This window comes from Caenorhabditis briggsae (assembly GCF_000004555.2).
Source record: "Caenorhabditis briggsae complete genome, chrIII, whole genome shotgun sequence".
NCBI lineage: Eukaryota > Metazoa > Nematoda > Chromadorea > Rhabditida > Rhabditidae > Caenorhabditis > Caenorhabditis briggsae.
Window position 1 is genome coordinate 5,467,851 of NC_013490.2, and position 23,462 is coordinate 5,491,312.

Sequence of the window (23,462 nt, forward strand, 5' to 3'; positions counted from 1 at the left end):
TTTTTTGCCTAGATCATTTATGGGTCGTGTAGAAGAAACACGTCTGTGTCCGTTTTTCTGTCCTGTGAATGAAGATATTACGATGAAGGGGTGGTTAATTCCACAGATTTTTATGATCCAACTGGATGCAATAAATAAGGCAAACAATATAAATGATAACCGAGGTGTTATAACAAAAAAGTTGAAAAGTGACAAAGTACAGGAAAGGGAGCGAGAAGGAGAGAGACGGCACCGCGGGATTGTTGTCTTTTGGGGTTAGTGATTATTGCACAAGGAGTTAGTACGAGATAGAATAGGCAATTTAAATCAATTTCACATAATTAGCTGGGAACAATCCAACACGACCATTCGGGGCTCTTCCTTTCCACCACCCGCTGTCGACTTGATCGACATCAGTGATAATATCATCAGGGTCAAATGAGATTTCTGTATCATCAGCTGCTTGATAATCCCATAAAGCTAGTGCTTGTTGTTCAGAAGTCACTGGAGGGAAGTCGTATTGATCGATTGGAGGAGCAGGTTGAGATGAAGCCTTGATGACATTGGGGACGACAACTGGAAGGAAACTATTGATAATTAATTAATTAGATTTCTTCGTTACCTGGTTCAGCAGGCATCACTGGAGGCATATCATATTGAGAGGCAATATGAGCTGGCAATGATTCCACTGGCTCTGGAGGGGCGTCGTATTGGGAAGCATAATGAGAAGGCGGTGTGACTACGGATGGAGCAACAATTGGTTCAAATGGCTCGTTGAGAACTGGTGGTGAATCATATTGAGACGCGTAATGTGTAGGAGCCGGAGTGGCAGGTTCAAATGCAGGCGGCGCATCATATTGAGACGCGATATGCGTTGGAGTTGGCTCTGGAGGTGGTGGAGCCACAACTGGAACTGGAGCAATGAATGCAGGAGGCTTATAGACTGGAGCAGGCTCTGCTGGCGGTTCTTCATAAGCATCGTAGGAGTGAGTGGCTGGTTCTGGAAAGAAATCGTTAAAAAAATAACAGATTTAACACTAGAAACTTGCTCATTGCTTCTGGCTTATACACCATTGGTTCTGGCTGATAGCTCATGGGTTCTTCTGGTTGGTGCGTATCTTCAACAACACGATTTACTGGCTCCCGTGGAACCGAGTCTTGATTTGTTCCAACCGGAGGCCACTTCTTTGCAGCTCCCCCACCATTGACGTGTGGTTTTGGAAGGATTGGCTCTGACGGCTTCGAATTAAACATCTCTTTACGACTCCCGACAAGACCTGAAGATGTGGCTGCTGATGTAGAAGACGTCGAGTTCGGAATGTGAGAAGAAGCAGAAGCTGTGGAAACGGCCGGTTTTTCGCTTAATTGAAGTTTTTCATGAAGATTATCAGCGATTCGCTTTCGGTCGGATTCAAACTCTTTTTGCTTCAAATCGTATGCTTCTTTTTCTTCCGCTTGTCGTTTTTTCTCCTCTTCATTCATCTTATTCCAGAACTCTTCGCGCGCAGATGAACTGATTTCCACATGCGGTTTTGTTGGTTTATATACGGAAGTGACTTTTTCGGGTTGATAGCTTTCCGCCTTTGAGTGCATTTCAGAAGCCATGCGTTGTCTGTCAGCTTCATACTGCTTCTGCGCCTCTTCACGAGCAAGCATTTCGTCTTCCTGACGTTTCTTCTCCTCTTCGTTCATTTTACTCCAGAATTCATCACGATTTACGGACCTCATTTCGACATGAGGTTTCGTCGGTTTATAAACCGAATTCACCTTCTCAGGCTGATAATTATCCGCTTTGTTCTGAATTTCAGCAGCTGTTCGCTCTCTATCGGCTTCGTAGCGTTTCAGCTGCTCTGCGTGAGATGCCTTCTCTTCTGCTTGCCGTCTAGAATTGATTTTTTCGGTCTCTTTCAGTTTGAATATAAAAAACTCACTTCTTCTCTTCTTGATTCATCGAGCTCCAAAAGTTCTCACGAGCCGTTGCACTCAATTCTGATTGAGCATTTGTAGGTTGATAAACAGAGTTAACTTTCTCAGGCAGACTGTATGTCACCTCTGCGTTCGAACTCGCATTGGCAGCTGGGAGTTTCCTGACCTCTTTTCTAATCGCTTCTGGCTCCACATCGATTTCCGAGCGTGCGTGAAGCACAATATGAACAGTTTTCAAAAATCGACGGAACTCTTCAGCGTGCGACGTCGTAGAAGCCAGACGGAGAGTGGGAACGCCTTCACCTTGCTGAAAAAAACTTTTAATGAAACAAAACTTCATCCTCAGTGAGGATTCCTTACCCAATGAACTAAAACAATTTTCGGGAAAACATCACTGCTGAGTCTTACGGAAATCACACCGAATTGCAGCTTTCCTGAGCTGAAACTGTCGGCGAACTCTTCGAGACCACCAGCTGCAATATAGTTGTTTTCTTAATAAACAAAAAAGAACACTTACTTCCTTCCTCTTTCACTCGTATCGTATTGGAGTTGCCTTCGTAGTCATAAATCACCCATTTATCACCATCTGAATTATCACTAACACGACAATATGATTCTTCAATCTCTTTTCCATGTGCGTGATAATTGAGAGTCATCTGAAAACTTTCAAAATCAATATAGAGGTTATGAAAACGGTTTCCACAAAGTGGCGTCTTTAGAAAGAGCCGGCAAAGAGTGTCGTTATCAAATGTTATCAAATGCATGATGTTTTCTCTAACTCTTTGTACATATGGTTTCTGATCGAAGAATATAAGATGTGAAGGAAAAAAACGCGATTTATGAAAGAGATTCGTACACTATTCATCGAGAGGAGCAGTCAACAGAAGTGCGAAGAGCGGGAAGAAATTTCATTTATAACAACTTTTTTGCTGCCTGGGCAGTTTTTGAAGATAAGAACATTAAGCATAGTAATGTGTAACCGACACATTTGGGTGAAAACTAAGAAAATGAGTCAAGGAAATCGGCACTAGAGGGGTATATGCCGATGGATGATGGATTTACGATTGGTTTAGATATGACGAATGTGTCTTCAAGGCGCCTAAAATGAGCCCGGATGGTTGAAGAGAAACAAGAAAAAATTTCGAAAAATGAGTGGAAGACTAGGTAATTTGATATGCTGGTGCCAAACATATGTAAAAATCATTTCACAAGCAAGTATGTCTTACGGGACATTATTTAGGGCAAAATTGTTTTTGGTATTTAGTAAGCAGGAAATGACAGAGGAAAACGGAACGGGTGTAACCAGCAAACATCTAGAGAGGTCTTTCCCGCGCGCCAACACTCCAGAAAACTGAGAGAGAGAATGAAACAGAAACAAAAAAAATGCGATGGGGAGAAAACGTCGGTCTCAAGACGTTTTCCGGTAGCGAAATGAATTGGAATCAAATCCTAATTCTTTTTGATTCAAGATTTGACACATTTAACAGCTATTGGAACATTATCGGAACAGAAATATTTCAAAAATAAATGAAAATTTATGAAGAAAATATTTAAAGGGACAGGATCATCGGTCCGTATCGGTGTTTCGGCAAGAAAATACGTTTTCGACTATGCGCCTTTAATCATACGGTACTAAATAGAGGGAAATTTAATTTCGCAGCGCAACGGATTAGAACATGATTTGTTTAATAAAAAAGGTTCTGACATTAAAAATTGTCAAAAGAAAGAAAAAAAAGAGAAGAATGCCAATATATATATATATATCAAAATGTATCACCAACACCAATCAAGAGAAACATTGGGTCAAAAGTGTGACTCATACATTTCTGATTGTGGTTGTAAATAGTGTGTCGGTGTCCCCTCTCACGAGTCCAGTTCAGAGCGGCAAAAAGAAAAAAAAGATACGGAAAACGGTAAGATATCGAAGACATATAATAGACGCAGGCAGTGGAAGAGGTGGAACGACCGCCCTTAATGGTTGTCGTCTCGCCAGCCAGAAGAAGTAGAAGAAGTAGTAGAAGTTGTTGTAGTAGTAGTGGCGGTATAATTGTTTGTGTAGGTCTAGGAAAACTTCTTCGCTTCTTCTTTCTCTAATACTATGATGAAGAGATTTCGAACGATATTTTAAAGATTACCACCCATTCTGACTAATCTCTTGATGACTTCTTGTATTGCTTGGGGACTATATGTTTGTTCGTTTGCCGAGAATCGAAACATGGGATTTAGAAAACAGAAAATGAATCATCTGATATAAAGAGAAAGTTGCAAGGTTGCGAAACACGCTGTGCTTAGTTTTATTAAAAGTGAATCATATTCCGGATTGAATGAAAATAGATCAGAAACTGGTTCAGCTTATTTAAGAGTGACCTTCTAGAAAAATATTATTCTGGTCCGGACCGATGGACCTTGTCGTCGAAAACTTATTTAAAGGCGCATAGCCGGTCCTGAACAGCTACACTTTTTACAAATAAATTCGTGCGCCTCTAATATAGTAATTCGGAATTATTTTATTCTGACCCATTTCAGGCAGTTTTCCTACTTTATAGGGAAATTCAGCTGATTACTCATAAGAATCTGAAGAGTTTCAACTAAAGCAAGCGAAAATAGGCAAAAATAAAATAATTCCAAAGTACTGTAATAAAGGCGCATATTTGTAGAAGGTAGACCGAAGATTACACAACGACAATTACCGTAACCAAAAACAATTCAAATATTTTCCGGGTTTTTTATCTCGCGAGATCTCGGTTTTTTAGGGCTTTTCAGTTTTCTCAAATTTTTCATTTTTCGACTTTTTTAGTGAAAAATAACAGAAAAATAGTCGAAAATCAATTTAAAAAACTGGAGAATAAATCCTGACAATGCAAGTATTTTTAGGTTACTGTAGTTGTCGTTGCGGGACCTTCGGCTACGGTCAACGGCGTTTAACTTCGAAAATACGGAATTTGAAAGATGCGCTGTTCAAATTTGGGAAGATGAGCTGACAAGCGATAGCAGGATGTTTCGGGCTGTCAAGAGAGACGAAAAAACCGATATTTACATAAAATGAACAAAAAATAGTCACTGGTGGGCCACCACTCCGTTTCCCTGTCCAAAAAGCAAACAGACCGGAGCTTCGAAAATACAGAGAAAAGCCATTCGACACACTCATTCTCTCTCTATCTCTCGTATCCTCCTGACTCACTGTGCTCAGTGGTGGACAAAAGTGTGTGCATTTGCTCTCTCCCAGAGAGCATCCTTCAACATCCGGAAAATGAAAACAACACAATAAAAGGAGCAAAGGTTTATACTATAGTTACTATATTTCACCGTATTTCAATAAATATATACATTTTTTCCAGTATGGGTGAGAGAGGCAATGCAATAGGGGGAGAAGGGGAGAAGGATGCAATAAAACTTTTTGTAAACTATTCAAATATTAGCTAGAAGAACTAGGCAAAAACAGGGATGGGAACGAGAGAAGAAGCGAGAAACCCAATATTATCAAGTAGTTAGTGTTCCAGAATGCGCAGGTTTCCGGAGACGATCTTATTCTCGAGAATCGATCCAGGTGGAATGTCGATACGATCACCATGATTGGCAATAATGATGACAGTACCCTGCAAAATCAACATTTTTGAGAATAAGAACATATTCTGAATCATACCTTCAACGATACATCTTTGCCGAACCAAACGTCTCCGGATACGGTCAAATGATCCAACTCGAGCAAGTCTGGAATACCATTGAAACGGCCCAAGTAGTCCTTGACTTTATCGAATGAAGATCCCAGTTTGACGAGTGGGGTTGTTGGGAAAGATCTCTGGTGAGATAGGGTTAGGGATCCATTATCAATATCGTAGAGGTTTGACATCAGGAGAAGAAGATCAGAAGTCTTTTTGACTGGCAAGAAACGGGAACGCGGCACATTCACTCCAACGGCTCCACGGAACGATTTGATGGCTGCTCCGGCAGCAGTTTCCAGTTGGATGACATCGAGTCCACGGTCGAGATGTTTTGGATTAACAATGACCTCCATTTCAAGCTTATTTTCAGTCACAACTCTCTTCATAGCACTGAGTTTGGCCCACAAATTGTTAGTATTGAAAATTCGGAATTTGCTGATAGATTTGAACTCATCAACGTAGTCCTTTGGAACTTGAGCAATCTCGAGAAGCATAAGCCGTCCTTCGTATTGGATAAGAGTTCCTCCCTTGACATCAGCACGAGTCTTATCAGTGACTTCCATCAAGAATTCTGGAGCCTCTTGTTCGGCTTGTGGATTGAGTACAAAGTTGAGAATGGAGAGATCCACGGTGGCTCCCATGTTGTCAATGTTGGACAAGAAGCAGTACTCTTTTCCATCGGCGATAAATTTGTCGAGAAGTCCCGAGTTGTGGAAGGCCTCGTAGAAGTTTCCGTGACCTGGTGGGTACCAGCACTCATTGTCATCTCCATCAAGAGACTTGACAATTGGGAGAAGAGTCTCACGGTTGATGCGTGGATACTGGGATTGGGAGAAGGTGTGAACGGAGACCTGCAAGAACAACTTTGGGTAATCTCCATCTTGTTGCGACAGATCGGATAAAGCGCAATTATTTTAACGCGCGATATCCGAAGATCGCCGTTATGATAACTGAACATTAGCTATTAGCTACCCACCTTGACATTGGAATACTTCTTGAGCACCTTGCTGGTGTCCTCATTGGTGTTGAACGAGTTCATGAGCACTAGAGGGACATCGACTCCATAAGTCTTGTTCAAAGTCTGAAAGTTACTTCTCATGAGGCTGAAAACTCTTAAAGCTCACCTGAATCTGCTGCATTGTCAAGTCAAGGAATGTCAAGTCGTTGCGAACAGAGATCACCGACTTTGGTCCTTTGCATCCCATCGATGTTCCAAGACCTCCGTTGAGTTTGACGACAACTAGCTTGCGAAGTTGGGCAGCAATGATGTCTTTGGCGGAAACAGTTCCCAGCTGGAAACAAGAAAGTTACTAATTTTTCGACATTCACTGTAAAACCGGTATTAGAAGAGCCCTTCGGAGATAGCTTGGAACAATAAAAGGACCTGCCCTTCTAATACAGGTATCAGGTTCTCCCTTACACTTTTATACGGACGAATAGCTCCCTCTGGAAGAGGCTCAATTTTTGACCAATCGACTGTCGGCTTGGCACGAAGGAAACGAGCGAAAAGGTTACGGAAACCGGAGAGCTCCATTTTGTAATGATCGAGTTTGGCATCCGGAGAGGTGTTCAACAGTGAAGCCAACTCTCCCTCCATGATTGAGAGGGCTTCGCTTTTCGTCGATGTCTTCCATTCTTCGGAGCTCTGAAAAACAAAATCTACTGAAAATAATCAAAAAGTTGATTTCTGTTAGATAATAACTGTTTTTTTCCTGTATTTTGTTATTGTACCTCATCTGGTTTATGGTCAAGCGAGTGAAGACGATGAACTGGCTGTGGGGGCATTCTGATGTTTCTAGAAAGTTACTATTTTCAAACTATATACGGAGAGAAGCTGTAGTCAAAGGGAATTCGGAAAAATTGAAGGGGAAGTGAGAAAAAAAAACGATTTCTGATGTAACGAATCCTTGCGAAGCTGTCGCCGGGGGTACGATTGGAAGAATAGATATCACTTATCGGGGAGATTCGGCAACAAGAAAAACTGGATGAATGCATTCACTCTTTTCAAAACATATTGAAAATCGCACTTTGCCGTATTACGCCTAGACGTTGACATAGGTGGTTAACCTAATAAACAAGGTGTAAAATAATATAACAATATTTTTTTATTACGGTAGATCAGTAATCAAATGTGACAAAGTTCGAATTTGAAAATATCAACAAGACCATATGGTCGATAGAGCTCATAGTACACCAGAGAGATCACGGCAGTTGTTTGAAATGACGCTTTGAAAAATGGAAAAAGATGCAACACTAATTCTTCTTCTTCTTCTCTCCGAACTTGCATCTTTTATAAGCGGCGCCAATCAGATCAGCCTGCGTCTCGACGAGTGCAATAAGCACATACTATATTTGTAGCCACGTGGTCACAAGATATCCTATCATCCATCATCAGTGAACACAACATACAGACTACATGATGAACCATTCGGCCTAGACCGTTAGTACAATGCCTAGCACCTTCTCTTATCAGAGCTCTTGATCGGAGTACTTTGAATTTAGGTCTAATACCCAAATTTCTTAAATTTCAACTTACTTTTTTGTCACCTTGTTCGGTTTCTCGAAACGAAATAAGTCGGTTTCTAGAGTTTGAGACCGAGAGAGAGTTGGCAGAAAACGAAACGTTCATGGTGGCGGGGAGGAAAGGCAATGGTTTGCCTGACCAGTTTGATTTCCAACCGAGTCGAATTGATAATAAAAAAGTTTCTCGAAGATGAAGGAGGAGGCGAAGAACAAGAAGAAGATGAAGAGAGGGCGATGAGATAGAAAATGGAGAAGCAACAACGATTTGGTCACGAGAGATGATAACACAATTTGTAAATGAACAGAGATAACAATGTTGGCACAAAAACTGTATACAGTACACAAGCTTTTTCGGTCAGTCTATGGTCACTGAAAATGGAAACTTACTGGCATCTTGCGAAAGGATCGGTAGTTCTGATAACTGATTAGGTGGAAAGAGTAGAAATAACAGTTCTTTTTATCAATATCTAGGTGGTCGTAAGGCGCGACACAAGGCGGGCGGGACAAACACAGTGTTTATTTGTGTAGATTTCCTACTAAATCGGTCAATATACAATGGGAAGCTCGAGGATGAACAGCAGCAGCGGAGTTTGAAAAAGAAATGAAAAGGGTGGACCCGTGAGGCGACATAGAAACCATTCAGAGGAAGCTAGCTACAAGAATAGCAATCTTTTGAAAACCCTGGTATATGATCCTAGGATTCAACTTCTGAATTATCTCCTCAAGTTGCGAATTGGCTCTTTTATAAAGAACCAAGACCATCTTCCCACTGAATTCCTTCGACCCATAATTTTGTCTTTTTTTTCTTGTATACATATTTGTATTTTTTATTTTCTTTCGCACCGAAAAATCACATATTTGCTCTTTTGTAGGTGGGTGGTGGCTGAGAATGCGACGAGCATTTTGATCTCAGTCTTTGTGGTTTCCACCGTCTCGACTGTTTTTGATGTTAGACCGTCATGGGAAGTGGCGTCACCCAAAGATCACGAACGCAGAAGGGTGATAGGGTAAAGGTACTCACCGGGAAAGGTGCCATTGCTAATAGAAATGATAGCTGGCTTCTGTATCTGCCTGCAAGCTGACTGCAACGAACCGAAATGTATACACACCGGGCCTAGTTGGGAACGTGTCGTTTTGTGGCAGGAAATCAAAAAAAACTACCAGCAAAAAAGAAAAAAAAAGGACAATTGTTGGCTGTGTTTTTAGTCCTTATTATGAATCGGGTGGTTCTATGAGCGTGGTGTTGGACACGGTTATCAGTTAGACGAGGCTTATTTTGTTGCTTATGTTTGTGTTGTGTGCTCTTTTTGGAGCATTTTTACACTTTTGTTTCAGTAATTTGTTCCCTGTAGTTTATGTCTGTAGCCAGGCAGTTGGCAAGAGTGATACACTGAAAGCCACGCGTACCTTCGCTTCTGCCTCGCTGAACGTCGAGAAGCATCCGACGCTGACGTGTCGTTGAGCCATTGTTTCCTGAAAAATCAACACAGTTTAGAAACCAAGAAAGTCGTCTTTAATTGAAAAAAGAAGAAAAAAGAAATCAAGAGAGAGAGAGAGAGAACAGCGGGCATCGAAATCTTTGTTGTTGTTTGTTTGATTCTTCGCGCCCCGATAGTCTCAAAGATTAAATGCGAAAGTAGATCAAGATTGATTTAGCAAGAAATATAAACAGGTCTACATTTAATACTCCAAAAAAAATGGAGAGGTTTCTGATTTTCAAAGAATAAAACTGGCGGGCGTTCTACAGTAGTCGGAGGTCGTGGTGAAGCCAATGCAAGAAAAGTTGTATGCGCCTTTAAAACAGTACCATTTATGAAAAATTTTCTTTCAATTTTCGGAAAAACGACTCAAAATTTTCCGTTTTTTCTCGACAATTCATGAATATAAATTGAAAAAAAATTCTTAAATTACCCAATAAATCATCAATCGGGTAGATAAATATCGCGAGAAAAGTCTGTAACAGAGCCAATATTGTGTCTAATCTTTCAATCTCAAAAAGCAAATGTTTCCCAAAGGTTTTGAAAATTTTCATTCAGAACAAGTAAACTGCTGTGAAGATGCAGAAGAGCAACTGCTCTCTCTCTCTCTCTGGGTCTCTTATTTTCATATCCCCTCTACTTTCATTCGTCCCAGTCGTTGTCAAAATGCACGTTTCTTGTGATGTTTTGTGTGTCCACTCCGTTTTAACTTTATTAGAATACTGTAGGATGAGTTAAATTAAAGTCAAACACATAAACAATATGCATAAAACGTGTGGATGAAATTTCAGAAAATCAGGTGTATATATATAATCTAATAAGCATTTATTTTACAAGTGTGCTGCTCGAAAGAGGAGGGGAGGGGAGAATGAACGACGATCGATTGAGAATTATGAATGGTCTTATGATAATTTTGAGAAAGAAACAGCCTTTTGTGATGCAGCGAGAAAGACGACAGTGTTTTCACAAATAAGTTACAAATAATAGTAGTCGTGGTATTTGAGCGTACTGGATAAAAATGGGTGATAAGAGATCGGTTTACAATTCCGCGGGTGAATTCAAATATAGCCCACCAAAATAAACTATAGTAGAGCCCCCACCACCAAAAATCTGTAGATTTGGAAAAGTTTATCAATTCAAAATGAGCCCCCCACCCATTCAATTATAGACCCCCACTTTTGCGTGGTTTTGGTGTGTGAAGGGTACCGTAGCCGTCATGATGCAAATGTTGGGTGTCTTATTTTCATTTTTCTTGGTTTTTTTCGGAATATCTGTCATTTTTCACCATTTTTATTGTTTTTGGGATCTTTTTTCTGAAAACAAAATTTAGATATGAAACTTTGAGAGTTTCTAAAGAATTGAAACATTCTAAAATTCAGGCTTAGGCCAAAAAATGGTGGGGAGCTATTTTGAATGGGTGGGGGTCTAAAATTGAATGGGTGGGAGCTATTATTGAATAGGCGGGGGTCATTTTTGAATAAAGCGGGCAGGGGGCTCAGATAAGGTTCCCCTTTTCGGGGGCCTTTAATTGAAGAATGAAGGGAGGGGTGGAGTCATATTTTAAGAATCAATCATGGAATATTGGTCCCAAAAGATGGGCTCCACGGTTCCGCGTGGCCAGGGCGGAACGAGCCAGAAGAGGTGTGGCAGGAGAAGTTGTGACCGGTCCCAGAATACTCCGGTCACAAAGAGCCACAGATTCATTTCGAGCAGTTTCGATTTGAAGTGAAGCAGTGGACGTTCCCAGGAATCGTTGCCAGTACACCTAAAAAGAATACTTTGATATTCAAAAAACTATATAGAATACTGGCTTACATCATCAAATTCGAAGAGAGCTGTGATCGCTCTATGACAATCCTGCATATCACGACCAGCTACGGCCTGAGACTGGGATTGCTTTATTGGGTGTCCCATAACCGCTGGAGCCACCATCCGAGCCATCGCTTCACAATTCATTTTGTTCCGACTGCATTGAGCGATAACTTTTCGCCAGTGGATGAAAAGATAAGCCAGAGTGTCACGGTTCGCCTGTGGGAGTTCGCAAATCACTCGGTTCAATGCGAGTCTGCCGTTGTCTGGATCCGTAGAATATAAGTTCGAAGCGGCGATCAACTCCTGACGAGATGTTCTCGGAATCAGCGGGTCCTTAAGATCTCTCAAGAATCTTTTCAGAGTGTCTGTAATCACTTCGACATCGTGAAGTGCTACATTCGGGACAGTCTTCGATCTCAATTCATCAAGGAGCAACGCTACAGTTCTCGTTTGACCTGGTACACGGTAAATTCCTTCTTGGGTCAAACCGCGAGCTTCGAGAGCGACAACACAATGAATAATAGCGGCTGGAATCATTGGCTTGGCGGCAGTACAAAAATCTTGTAGACGGAATTCTCCAGCGCCAGTTTTCGCTCCACGACCAGCCGACTTCGGAGTCATCATTGTTTTCGGACGAGGTATACATGGAAGATGGAGCTTGCTGCAGCAGTTTCTGTGAACCACTTGATGGCAATCTCTGCACTTCATCGAAGTTGCAAGCTTCAGCGCAGTTCCACACTTGTCGCATCTTCTCATCTGAAAAAAGTATCCTTTCAGGTCTGATTCCTTCTTGCTATGATTTTATGATTCAGTGTTTAAATCCTGAAACTCACCGCCTTAATTCCTGCTTCCACAAACGAATGCGGTCTCATGGCGATATCTCGGGTGGCTCCAGTAGTCCATGCGGGTGTTCCACGCTTCAATGTACGAATGTCGAGTGTGCTTTTGGTCAGAATCGCAGACGACATTCCCATTCCGTTGTTGTTCGTAGTTTGGCCAGGAGTATGATCACACGACGGCACACTTCCAACGCTCAGACTTCTCCTAGTAAGTTGTCGGTGCACTGATATACGGGGCTGTCTAGAATTCTGAATGGTCGTGGTGGTAGTAGTCGTGGTTGTCGTGGTAACTTCTGGGTGTAGCGATGGTGAAACTGCTCCATCGTCGCGATAGCGTTTCGGTGGAGTGCTTCCTTCGTTCTGAAACTTATTATGTTGTTTATTATTAGACTGCGCTGACTACTGTAGTCGAGTCATTATGAATTTTCTCTGCTCAGATATCATTTTCTACAACATGGGGTTGAGACGGACGCGCCTCTTCATGATTAGCATGATTCTCATCACTGCAGAAACCAAAATCATATGAAAAATGAATCACTTACTGGCTCCTCGTCTATAGTCGCAGCCATCACACGGCTTCTGCTTCGCTTTGAATTGGCAGCAGCAGTCGTGGCATGAGCTGATGCACTTCTTCTTTTGGAAGTTCCAGCCATGTTACCAGCAGCGGACGATCTTCTAACTTCCCTCCCACTTCTCAACGCGTAACATTCATCGAAACTATCCCCGGTGACATCGTAATCCACTTCACTGTCGCCATCTTCGTCCTGCGTCTCTTCCATCAAATGGGGATGCCTCTGTTGTACCCGTTTCGAGTATGTGCGAACCAATGGTTCGTGGAGGAACTGGAACTGATCCCGATCCTCTTTGGTGAGACTGTTGAAAATGCCATTCTTCATTGCCTCTTTCAGCTGCTTCTCTCGAGTCTCGTAGACATTCAGATCCAGCTTCAACGCCTTATTTTCTTCCATCAAGGCGCGCATGTGCTTCTGAGTATCTTTCACATCAATGTCAAACATTGCCAGCTTCTTGCGAGCTTTTCTGAAAAAGAAACATTATGTGTGAATAGAATGTTGAGTTTGACATACGCGAGTGCTTCCTCGGTCTCTCGCATTTCACTGTTAAGACGTTTCTTCGATTCTTCTGACTCTTTCCATAGCTTCCGGAGACGCTCAATTTCGTCAATGAGATGAAAAATTCCTAAAAATTCCACTAGTCTCTATATTCATTTAGAAACTCAACATACCTATGTCCTTAATATCGAATCGCGATTTTTGTGAGTTGATGATCATATTGTACATTTGTCGCGAGTTGTCGCCGCATAGCTTTTCTTTTGAAGTACTAGACTTCATTCTGCAATTTAGAAACCAATTAGAAATACAGGTTTAACAATCAGCGATCAATATAAAAGTAGAAAATGTGGAAAACGTAGCGAGAAACAGTTTTCCGGATTTGAAACTCGCTGAATTTTGAGAGCCGCGTCGCGACCGCAACGCTTCGCCATGAGGCGCGGCAGCAACAATGGCCTAGGTCTTGCGGCAGATTACTAGTCCCTCACAATGTCTTTTTGATTTCAACTTTTTTCACAATATTTTTCGAATTTTCAGTTTTTTTAAATGTTTTTTTCAGGTATGTCAAATGAAGTCACAGTTGTTTTACAGGACAGGAAGACTGGTCAACGACGAAACTATACAATAAACGTACGAATTTCCATAATGAGCTAATAAAAAATTTGAAATCTCAGGTTAACAACAATGAAAACATACTGGAGTTGACAAAAAGCGTAGAAAAGATTACAAAGATTCCAAGTGAAGAGTTAGAAGTGGTGTTTTGTGGAAAGAAACTTTCAAAATCGACAATTATGAAGGATTTGTCGCTGACTCCTGCAACACAGATAATGTTACTTCGACCAAATTCCGTTGTAAAAACAGCAACTTCAAGTTCAAAGTTCCAAACAACTGATTCCTCGATTCTAGGAAGTTTTTATGTCTGGTGCAAAAGTTGTGACGACGTTCGAAGAGGAAAACTTCGCGTTTATTGTCAGAACTGCGAGTCAACTTCGGTGTTGGTAAAGGCAGAACCACAGAACTGGATGGATGTTCTGAAAAGCAAAAGAATACCAGTGACATGTGAGAACTGTTGTCGACCTGGACTTTATGCAGAGTTCAAATTCAAATGCCTCACTTGTAACGATTTAGCCGCAGCGTTAACTCATGTTCGAGGAAACTGGCAGATGGCGGAATGCTGTATTTGTGATGGAAAAGAGAAAATCATTTTTGATCTAGGATGTAATCATATCAGCTGCCAGTCTTGTTTCAAAGTATGCAACATATAAATTGACTAAATTGACTATTTGACTATTGCCCAATTAAAATTTGTTTTAGGATTACCTTCTGAGCACTCTCCAAGAATTCCATTTCAAAAACCGCCCGCCGTACGGATTCACGGTCTCCTGTGTTTATCCAGAATGCAATCGTACGTTTTTGTGATAACTACTGTCATCTAAAACAGTCGAGCTAGTCTTCAGGAGTAGTCCAAGACGTTCACCATTTTCATGTGATGGGTCAATCCTCATACAGTGAGTATCAACGAAAGGCCACCGAAAGGCTTATTGCAATCGACGATGAAGGTGTTACATGCCCAAACCCTTCGTGTGGACAAAGCTTTTTCTGGGAACCCTACGATGATGACGGAAGATCGCAATGTCCGGATTGTTTTTACACGTTTTGCAGAAAGTGTACTGAAAGAGATTGTGTTTGCCAAAGTGAAGACGACCTGACAAGAACAACTATTGAAGCGACTACCAGGTATTCCAAATTTGAATTCTACCAAGTTATAAAAAAAATTTGAATTCTACCCAGCTATACTCTTTTACAGACGATGCCCAAAGTGCAACGTGGCAACAGAACGCAACGGCGGGTGTGCTCATATCCATTGCACATCGTGCGGAATGGATTGGTGCTTCAAGTGTGTCACAGAGTGGAAAGAGGAATGTCAATGGGACCATTGGTTTAACTGATTCTGGCAATTTTGTATATTGTATAGTGTTAATTGTAAATATCTAGCTACACGTGGCATATCCTAACCATGTTCTTATCTGCAATATCGGTTCTATTCTATTGATTACGGTAATTATGAATATAGTGCCATTAAAGTGCTTGCAATTTTGTTTTCAATATTTTAAATCTTCTAGAGTTTGTATCTCTCATTATCTTTGCAATTACGTCTCACTCATTAACCTTGATAATTATCACTTCAGTTCAACTACGAGAACAGCCGAAATGTCGGGACAAGGACCGCCATCGAACTTAACTCCTCAGCAGCAACATGTAATGTCTTGAACCTTCTCTTCAAATATTCTGACGAATAATCAGTTTGTAGATGATTATGCAGCAGCAGCAACAACAACAAATGATGCGACAACAACAGATTCAACAACAGCAATTGCACCAAAGACAGTTGCAACAACAGCAAGCGCAACAGCAGCAGGTAATAATATTGAAATGACGGATTTCATTACCTTTTTTGCAAGACTTTCAGTCGTATCAACGTTCTCGAACACCACAGATGCAACAGCATCCAGGCGGAGGATCACCAGGATCACACCTCCAGATGCATCCACATCTGCAATCACAGGGGCATATGCAGCCTAGATCCCCACTTGTCGGACAACATCATCCAGCACCCGGAAGTATCCCACCTGGAAATCCAGCGACACCACAAATGATGCAGCAGCAAATGGGAATGAATGTAAGGGTTTATTATCCTGTTGATAGCAAATCTCGAAAAAAATATTTAAAAAAAAAACAATTTCAGCAACCAATGTCACTCCCTGCGCCGCATGTGTCCCGCCCGGGATCTGTTGCACCACCAGCATCAGTTCCACCAAACATGCACACTGGTCCTTCGAGCAATCAAATGGATCAAATGGGAGGCCAATCGCAATATTCACATCATCTCCAACCACAACAACCACTTTCTCGTCCTGGATCTCAACAAAGTCACATTGCTGGTGGTCACGGCGGACCCCACTCTGTTCAACAACCAGGTAGCATTCAAAGACCAGGATCTGTGCTTGCTCCTGGATCTATTCAACAGCCAGGATCACTTCTTGCTCCGGGATCCATGCACCAACCGGGGTCTGTTCAGCAACCAGGTTCTCTCGGGGCTCCCCTATCACATACTGGTGCTGGAGGACCTCAATCCGTTCAAGGCTACGGTCCAGGATCTGTTCAACCGCCTGGCTCAGCCCAAGCACCATCATCAGTTCAACCCGGTTCCACTTTTGCTCCAGGATCTCTGCAAGCTCCAGCCAGCCAACAACCACCTGCTTCCATCCAACCACCACCATCAGCTGCATCTGGATCTGTCGCCGGACCAGCAAGTGCTGCTCCAGCTAAAGTGGAGCCATTGAAGCCAAATGAAGAGCAAATAAGAATGGTTCAAGATCCAGTTGATTTAGTTCGAAACTTGGTACAAAAGGATCTAAGAATGTCTGTAGTAGAAATGAACAAGCGTGGTGCCGAGTTGCTGCATCAAAAAGAGGAAGGAGCTATCAAGGAAGAAGATAGACAACAGTACAAGCGAGCTACAAATGATTTCCATGCTGTTTGTGATGAAATTGACAGAACGCTGACGACAATTATGGAAACTGCTAAACAAATAACGAAACTCGACAAAGTGTTCCAGGATAGAACATCGAAAGAAATCGACGGTGAAGCCATGGTCAACTCTGTGCAGAAATTTGTTGACGAAACTGGCATAGTAAGCATTGATGCATGATTCATTTTGTTTCTATATTTCAAGTTTCAGGTTCAAAAAATGTTCGATGACACAGTCAACAGCGTTACTAGCACTATGGAGAAAATGCGTCGCCGTCAGAAGAAGTGGAAAGATCAACAACAGCAACAAGAAAATGCCGAAGACGCTGAAATGGCGGAGTGATGTGTGTTATTATTGAATCTCTAATTATATCTTGTGTGGGAGGTTGTCTTTCATTCTGATCTTCATATTCTGATTTATTTATATAAATTTATATTTTCAATCATTCATGTACTTGTGAATAAAGTTTTATTAAATTGTGGCAGTTTGCATTGCTTTCCGAGTCAACTCTTTTGATTCCAAAATGTCGGCTGCTGTGAATTCTCCCAATAAGCTTGATAGTTCGTTTCTGAAAGAGAAACCGATGTATAAGAATTAAAAGTTTTGAAAAAAGAATTCACCGTTCACTTCTACCCAATTCTTCGATGGGATCCAAATTGCCGGATATCACTATTACTTCCATCTGAAATAACAATTTAGGAATTTAGAAGGATTATACTGGTACAAATAAAATCGGAGCAGTGGAAGAGGAACACTGGTGGCCGTGTCCAAAAGTACCAGAACGAAAAATACAGTAAACAAGAAATGTTTTCATTTTCCAGATTTTTTTAAATCGACTTTCACTGATTCTTGTCGGGTTTTCTGTTAATTTTCCTCAAACATAAAATTTTTTGATAGTGAAAAATTTGACTGAAAACACTCGTAAAAACGAGTAACAAAATACGGAAAAAATATTTTAGGTTACGGTAGTTTTCGTTGTGAGACCTTCCACAGCTCCGATTTTTTGTACCAGCAAAATAAAGTTATTTCATACCAATTTTCTAATCTGATCTGGAATATGTCCAAGTGATTTCGCAACGAAAACAAATAGAATATCTTCTGGCAACTCGAGTGGTTTATTCTGATAACAGACTTCCTTTTCTTCACTTTTCATCAGAATCTCGTGCATTTCCGGAGGTGGAACTTCGGTTACATTGAAGAAAACAGTTGGTACAATAGAATAAACATGCTTCGGTAGGGATAAAACCATTTGAGGATCCTTCCACGTCATCAGACTCATATCCAGGTACGTTGCACCCGGAAGCACAGCTCGAAGATTCAGAAGAAGAGAGTCGGACGCAGATGCAAAAAGACAAAATCTCCTCGACATTTTTAGATTTCGAAGGATCTTGTTGATGACGTTGGAAGGAGTAGCTACAGAAGGATCGAAGGACACTGAAACAGAGTTTAGATGAGCAGTACACATCGATGTGCACATCTGAAAAAAAATGTGTTAAAGATTACTGTAGAATACAATTACAAACCGTTGCAACTGACTTCTCTTGACACAATAAATGAGATCTATAAATTGCAAAAAGTAATGTGCTTCCAATCAATTCTTTCTGTTTCTTCTCGTTTTGCTTCAATTGCGACTTCCATCGTTTTCTATGTGGTTTCAGAGCGTTCAACAAATCCCCACTTCTCAATCGATAATCACATAGACGACGATCATTCGCCAGTACTTGTTCATTTTCACGAATCAGATTGGTTAACTGAAAATAGGTCATCACATCAAATTTCAAAAAAAATTGGAACGCTTCACGAATTTGCGTGTCATCCTTGCGCAGGGGCCATGCTAGTCTTCTCTGTATTGTTCCAACACAGGTCCTGGGCGACGGAGGACGCGCCGATGAATTGGGTACAGGGGAAGGGCGCCGGTATGGGGCATATACGGGACATATGGGGCACACCGCCGCCGCAAAGCATCTCCTCGCCTGGCTTGCTGGCACTCGATGAAATGAACTAAAACGTTGGTTGGGGGTTCCTAGAAGTATCAGTTAAGTTCTATTGTGATGTGATTTTGTTCAGGTCTTCCGATTTCGTACTTTTCCTTTATTATTCCATATTATTTTATATTTTGAACGACATATTACTGATTTTTCGAAACTCATTGTTTTTGTTTTGAAAAAGACTTATGGCAGTTTCTATTTAAATTTGATATGCAAATTCATATTTTAAAAATACAATCAAAAACAGAAGAAATGGGAAAAAATCGCTAAAAATTGTTTTGTTTTCATTTCAAAAAATATGTCTCACTTTCACTTATTTTGAAATTGCGTGAAAAAATTTTTATAATTTACACTTTGTAATTATTGCATACTTATCAACTTACCTTTTATTCCACCTGAAAATACGATTTTTACAATAATTACAAAGTGGAATCAAAAAATCTCAATATCACCTATTTTGGCGAAAAACTTAGCAATTAACGAGTGAAAGACATGTTTTTGCAAGAATTCAGCGATTTTTTATTCTGCCATAACTAGGCACCGCAATGAAAGGGGGCGGGGCGACCAAATTTTTCTCCCCTTTTCAGAAATCCATCTTTGAAGGCTTGTACCGGGCGTTAGAAACCCATTATTTTTTTGGTGAGAACTTGTCCCTATGTAATCGACTACGCTGAATCCAATGAAATTATCAGTTCTTCGATAACTTTATTATTTTGATTCGAAAACTTCGAAAAATAGAAGTGGGACTGACAAAGTGGACTAAAAGTGTTGGATGGAAGTTCGCGCCATTAGATTTTTTAATGGATTCTGATAGTTTTTGAACTGGGGGATTGGATTTTGAAATAAAATCAAAATTCTAACGACGCCCTTGTTTCACAATTTTCAGCCAAAGTTCCAGCTAAAATAAATAAAAAATTTCAGCGATGACCCCAATTTTTTTTTGCATATTATGGTAAAACTAAGTCTTGTGTATACTTCTGCCAATTTTCAGAAAGATTGGATACCTCTAAGTAGTTTTGATACTCATCCGAAAATTCCAAACTTTCAAAATTTTCAGTTTTTGGAAGTTTTGAAGGTGACACAGGTGAGCGCCACCGATTTTCTTTTCACCATAAGATTCTACGCAAAATTTGCCACTAAGAGCAATTATAATTAAAAAATTCTATCGACGCCCTTAATGTGTTATACGTCTGTTTCCTTATCTATCATGGAACAACTTGTAAAAAATAGGAAAGAGGCAACACCGGAAGGAGACGGCAGGCAATGAAAAGTCGTCCTTTCCTCACTCTCATCTATTGCTTCCAAGGGAAGTGCAGCGGTGGCAGACTGGTTAGTGGGCGCGCGCACCGATCTGAAGACCGAAGTTCGCATCTCCCATGGGGTTTTTTGTTTTTTTTTCCTTTTTTCAATGGTTTTTTCCTTTTTTCAATGTTATAAACTTATTCTTTTCGTTTTTTTACCCTAAAAACTGCTTTTCCGACAAACCATGATGCGATTTTGATGAAAAAACAGCGCTCGGAATAGCGCCACAATGAAACCGCGCCGCAGCTAAGCCCCGCCCACTTTTCTGCGCACCGCAAAAAAATGAGGAGAAATTCAGTACATTGAGGTCTGGTATAAAAGGGGCTGTAACTCGGGATTGAATGAAGATTTTTCCCTGAAATTTTGGGAATGGACTTCTATAAGTAGGAGAATACAATCCAACAATAAAAACTGGGAAAAAGTCTATTTTGAAAATTTTGTTGTGGTGCCTAGCCATAACTCTTTTTCACAAGACCCATATCACACACATCGCCCACCCACCTAGAATCTATCTAGGATACGCGCGCATTCGGAACACTCGATTCAGCCTCTCCCGCATCGCCAACATATGAGACTCATCGCAGCTCGTTTTCGCGGGGTATGTGGAGAGCGGCCGACATCTCGCGGGTTCCGCCGTCCACTATGTTTTGCGTGTGGAGTGGGCGGGGCGAAAAAAAGAGGGAAGAGGGGGAGAAGAGACGCAGACGGAGAAGAGGAGTGGGCTCAAAAGAGGGAAATACCTTCTCCACATCAACCTTCAATTGTTGTAGTTCACTGGATTCGTTCTCAAACTTCTCTTCAGTCTGTTTAATCTGCTCCCGGAGTTCTTTCATCTCTTCCACTTGTTCTTCCATAACTCTCAAAGTGCTGAAAATTATCAATTTCCTTTAGAATCTCTCAAATAATTAAAGTAACCATGCGAGCTCCAAAAATGCATTAATCCATCTGCAAAGGCAGGCGCAAACCACCGATTCATGCTCGATCTTATTCGCATTTAATTCAGCTCTCTCCACGTATTTCTTCAGAATCTTCATCTGATCCACAGTCAAAATATCAGCGTCGCAGGTGGCTAATTTGATGAAAAACGATTTATCACTGACGAATTTCACCGACTCTTGCCATGTTTCTGCGGCATGTCTCTCTGGAAAACTTATTTAAGAATTAGGAGAATAAGGCTGAAGAGGCTACTTGGTTTGAAATTCGGTTCAAAGATGGATCGCAGCATTTCACAACACAGGCGAATTCCGACTGATGGTTTTGTGATTTTTGACAAAGTTTTAATATCGGCGTTAGAGAATTTGAGAAGTTCTTCCACACATTTACGGAACTCTTCTTGGGGAGCCTGAACAATTGAATTTGATAGGAAGATTAAGAAAATGTATACAGTAAAACCTGTGATTCAAACTGTCCATCTACCGTAAGCACTCTAATAGAAGGGCAATCAATACCTGCCTTTTGAACTCAATTTTCTCAACTTCTATAAAAGATATCAAAAATCTGTCAACTAATAAAACATGAATCATAATATCACCAACACTTTAACAGTTGTCTTATTTTTTTATATCCCTTATCAAAACCATGAAAATTGACCAACAAAAAACTAAAAATATCGTAAAAATCAATTTTGGGGATCTGACAAAAGAAGTGTTTTCAGGCGGGCGTTGAGAATTTTCTGAAAATTTCAGTACATATAGTTTGAGACATTCTCTATACGATGACAAAAAAATCTAGGTCCAATTCTCACCAGACAGCTGAAAATCTTCGTCTGAAAATTTGAGCCGATTTTGCCACACAAGCGATTCCAGCTTCCCGCTCCCTCCTCTACCACTTTCACGTGAGTAGAAAATGTGGCTGTGTGGTGTTGTGGTAAGAGGGTGACTCATTGCCTATAGGCGTGATTATGCTGGTTCGAACCCCACTGTGGTCAAACTTTTTGTTGCGTTTTTTGAAACCAATTTTTGATTTCCAGTTCGGTCCTTTAGACACTTTTTGTTACCTTTTGATGAATTTCAATGGTTTTCCAAGTAAAAAAGTATTTTATGAGAACTTTATGAAAAATTTAAAAATGATCATTTCGATCGGTCCTTACAGCATCCTATTGTTAATCAACGAAAACTTCAGTCTCTGAAAATTACTCAACTCTGCTCTTTTCGAGGTGGGGTACTGGTAAATCGATCACACACAAGATTTGAACCTATTTCTATAGATTTCAGTTCATTTCAAGCAATATTCAAGGAGTTAGGGATAGTCAAAGTTCTAAAAACAATCACATTTTGGATATTTTTTGTGCCCAAAGACGAAATTGGGCTGTCAATTTTTGTCAGAATGTTATTTTTTATTTTTCTGAATAATTGGACCATTTTTTCAAAAATTTCAAAAAAAATCGTTTTCAAAGTGTGGGGGTGATTTTTTTTGATGGTGATTTATTTTCAAAAAAAAATTTTTTTGAAAATGTTCAAAAACTATTTCAAATGAAAGAGAAGTGTTCGAAAATGAGTTTCGCATTCAAAAACATCCTGAAAAACGAGTTTTAAAGCTCGAAAAATGAGCATTTTCAGCCAAAATTCAGTACTTAAAACACTTTGAGAGCCCATATTCTGATTCCTATTGGGAATGGGACCGAGATATTGTTGAAACCGTTTTCAGCATGTTCGAAAGTACCTGTGTACAAATTTTCAGCAAATTCTCAATGCCCCTCTGAAAACACTTCTTTTGTGAGAAAAAATTGCTAGAAGGCACTAAATTCTCCAGGAAATTTCAGGCAAGATCATGAGAAGCAAGAACACTTTAGCTGGCAATCAAGACAAATGTGACCTGTGGAAGTTTCGAGTATCTAAAAATTGTTTGCCCACTCAAAACGTCAACTTTGACCTAAACTATCTCGATCCTTGTGAAATATATAAAAGTTTTTGTAAACTGATAAAATATTGATGATGTTGTGATAAATAATTTATTCGTTAAAAACTTTTTGAAATCTTGCGCAAGAATTGAGATAAATGAGCTCGAAGTTGACCGTTTGGGTGGGCTTTTATAGAGTATATACTTTTCCCGATTACTATGTAATTTCTAAAAAGTTTCAATGTTAGAATATTCCAAATGAAGAGTCTACGGGAACATCATTTGCCAATGTTCTATTCCATTACCTTACCGAAACAATTGCCTCTACTGAAGTTTTCAACGCTTCTTCTGCTGCTTTCATTGTCTCCAAATTTGCTGTTTTCACAGTAATCAATTCTGAAAGCACCTCGATCCGTGCACTTTTCACATTCCTCTCTTTATTCATTTTTGATAACATTTCCTCTTTCTCAACAATCCTTTTTTGAACTGCTTCAACGTTCACATCTTTCCCGATTT

The 23,462-nt window shown here is 40.5% G+C and overlaps 6 protein-coding genes across 6 annotated transcripts; 2 read left to right on the forward strand and 4 right to left on the reverse strand.

Moving 5' to 3' along the window:
• Window positions 1–301: 301 nt before the first annotated feature.
• On the reverse strand, window positions 302–2,561 carry CBG18266 (the record flags this gene model as incomplete). The annotated part of the gene is made up of 6 exons (XM_002642231.1): window positions 302–555; window positions 602–979; window positions 1,029–1,861; window positions 1,911–2,212; window positions 2,266–2,378; window positions 2,423–2,561. The coding sequence occupies 6 exons, from the start codon at window positions 2,559–2,561 to the stop codon at window positions 302–304; spliced, it is 2,019 nt and encodes a 672-aa protein (XP_002642277.1).
• Window positions 2,562–5,393: 2,832 nt separating this feature from the next.
• CBG18265 lies at window positions 5,394–8,196 on the reverse strand (the record flags this gene model as incomplete). The annotated part of the gene is made up of 6 exons (XM_045243770.1): window positions 5,394–5,501; window positions 5,549–6,418; window positions 6,544–6,658; window positions 6,753–6,859; window positions 6,988–7,212; window positions 8,104–8,196. 6 exons carry the CDS (start codon window positions 8,194–8,196, stop codon window positions 5,394–5,396), a joined length of 1,518 nt encoding a protein of 505 aa, XP_045096427.1.
• A 2,939-nt stretch (window positions 8,197–11,135) lies between these two features.
• On the reverse strand, window positions 11,136–13,568 carry Cbr-cyk-4 (the record flags this gene model as incomplete). Its single annotated transcript, XM_002642229.1, has 6 exons — window positions 11,136–11,333; window positions 11,384–12,136; window positions 12,214–12,579; window positions 12,762–13,257; window positions 13,305–13,416; window positions 13,463–13,568. 6 exons carry the CDS (start codon window positions 13,566–13,568, stop codon window positions 11,136–11,138), a joined length of 2,031 nt encoding a protein of 676 aa, XP_002642275.1.
• Window positions 13,569–13,847: 279 nt separating this feature from the next.
• Window positions 13,848–15,235, forward strand: Cbr-pdr-1 (the record flags this gene model as incomplete). Its single annotated transcript, XM_002642228.1, has 5 exons — window positions 13,848–13,916; window positions 13,961–14,536; window positions 14,601–14,691; window positions 14,744–15,023; window positions 15,094–15,235. The coding sequence occupies 5 exons, from the start codon at window positions 13,848–13,850 to the stop codon at window positions 15,233–15,235; spliced, it is 1,158 nt and encodes a 385-aa protein (XP_002642274.1).
• Window positions 15,236–15,497: 262 nt separating this feature from the next.
• On the forward strand, window positions 15,498–17,160 carry Cbr-mdt-29 (the record flags this gene model as incomplete). The annotated part of the gene is given in 6 exon segments (XM_045243771.1): window positions 15,498–15,545; window positions 15,598–15,699; window positions 15,757–15,966; window positions 16,033–16,269; window positions 16,288–16,980; window positions 17,029–17,160. 6 exon segments carry the CDS (start codon window positions 15,498–15,500, stop codon window positions 17,158–17,160), a joined length of 1,422 nt encoding a protein of 473 aa, XP_045096426.1.
• Window positions 17,161–17,434: 274 nt separating this feature from the next.
• Window positions 17,435–23,391, reverse strand: CBG18260 (the record flags this gene model as incomplete). Its single annotated transcript, XM_002642226.1, has 7 exons — window positions 17,435–17,500; window positions 17,852–18,295; window positions 18,342–18,569; window positions 20,849–20,975; window positions 21,024–21,249; window positions 21,297–21,450; window positions 23,257–23,391. 7 exons carry the CDS (start codon window positions 23,389–23,391, stop codon window positions 17,435–17,437), a joined length of 1,380 nt encoding a protein of 459 aa, XP_002642272.1.
• Window positions 23,392–23,462: the final 71 nt, after the last annotated feature.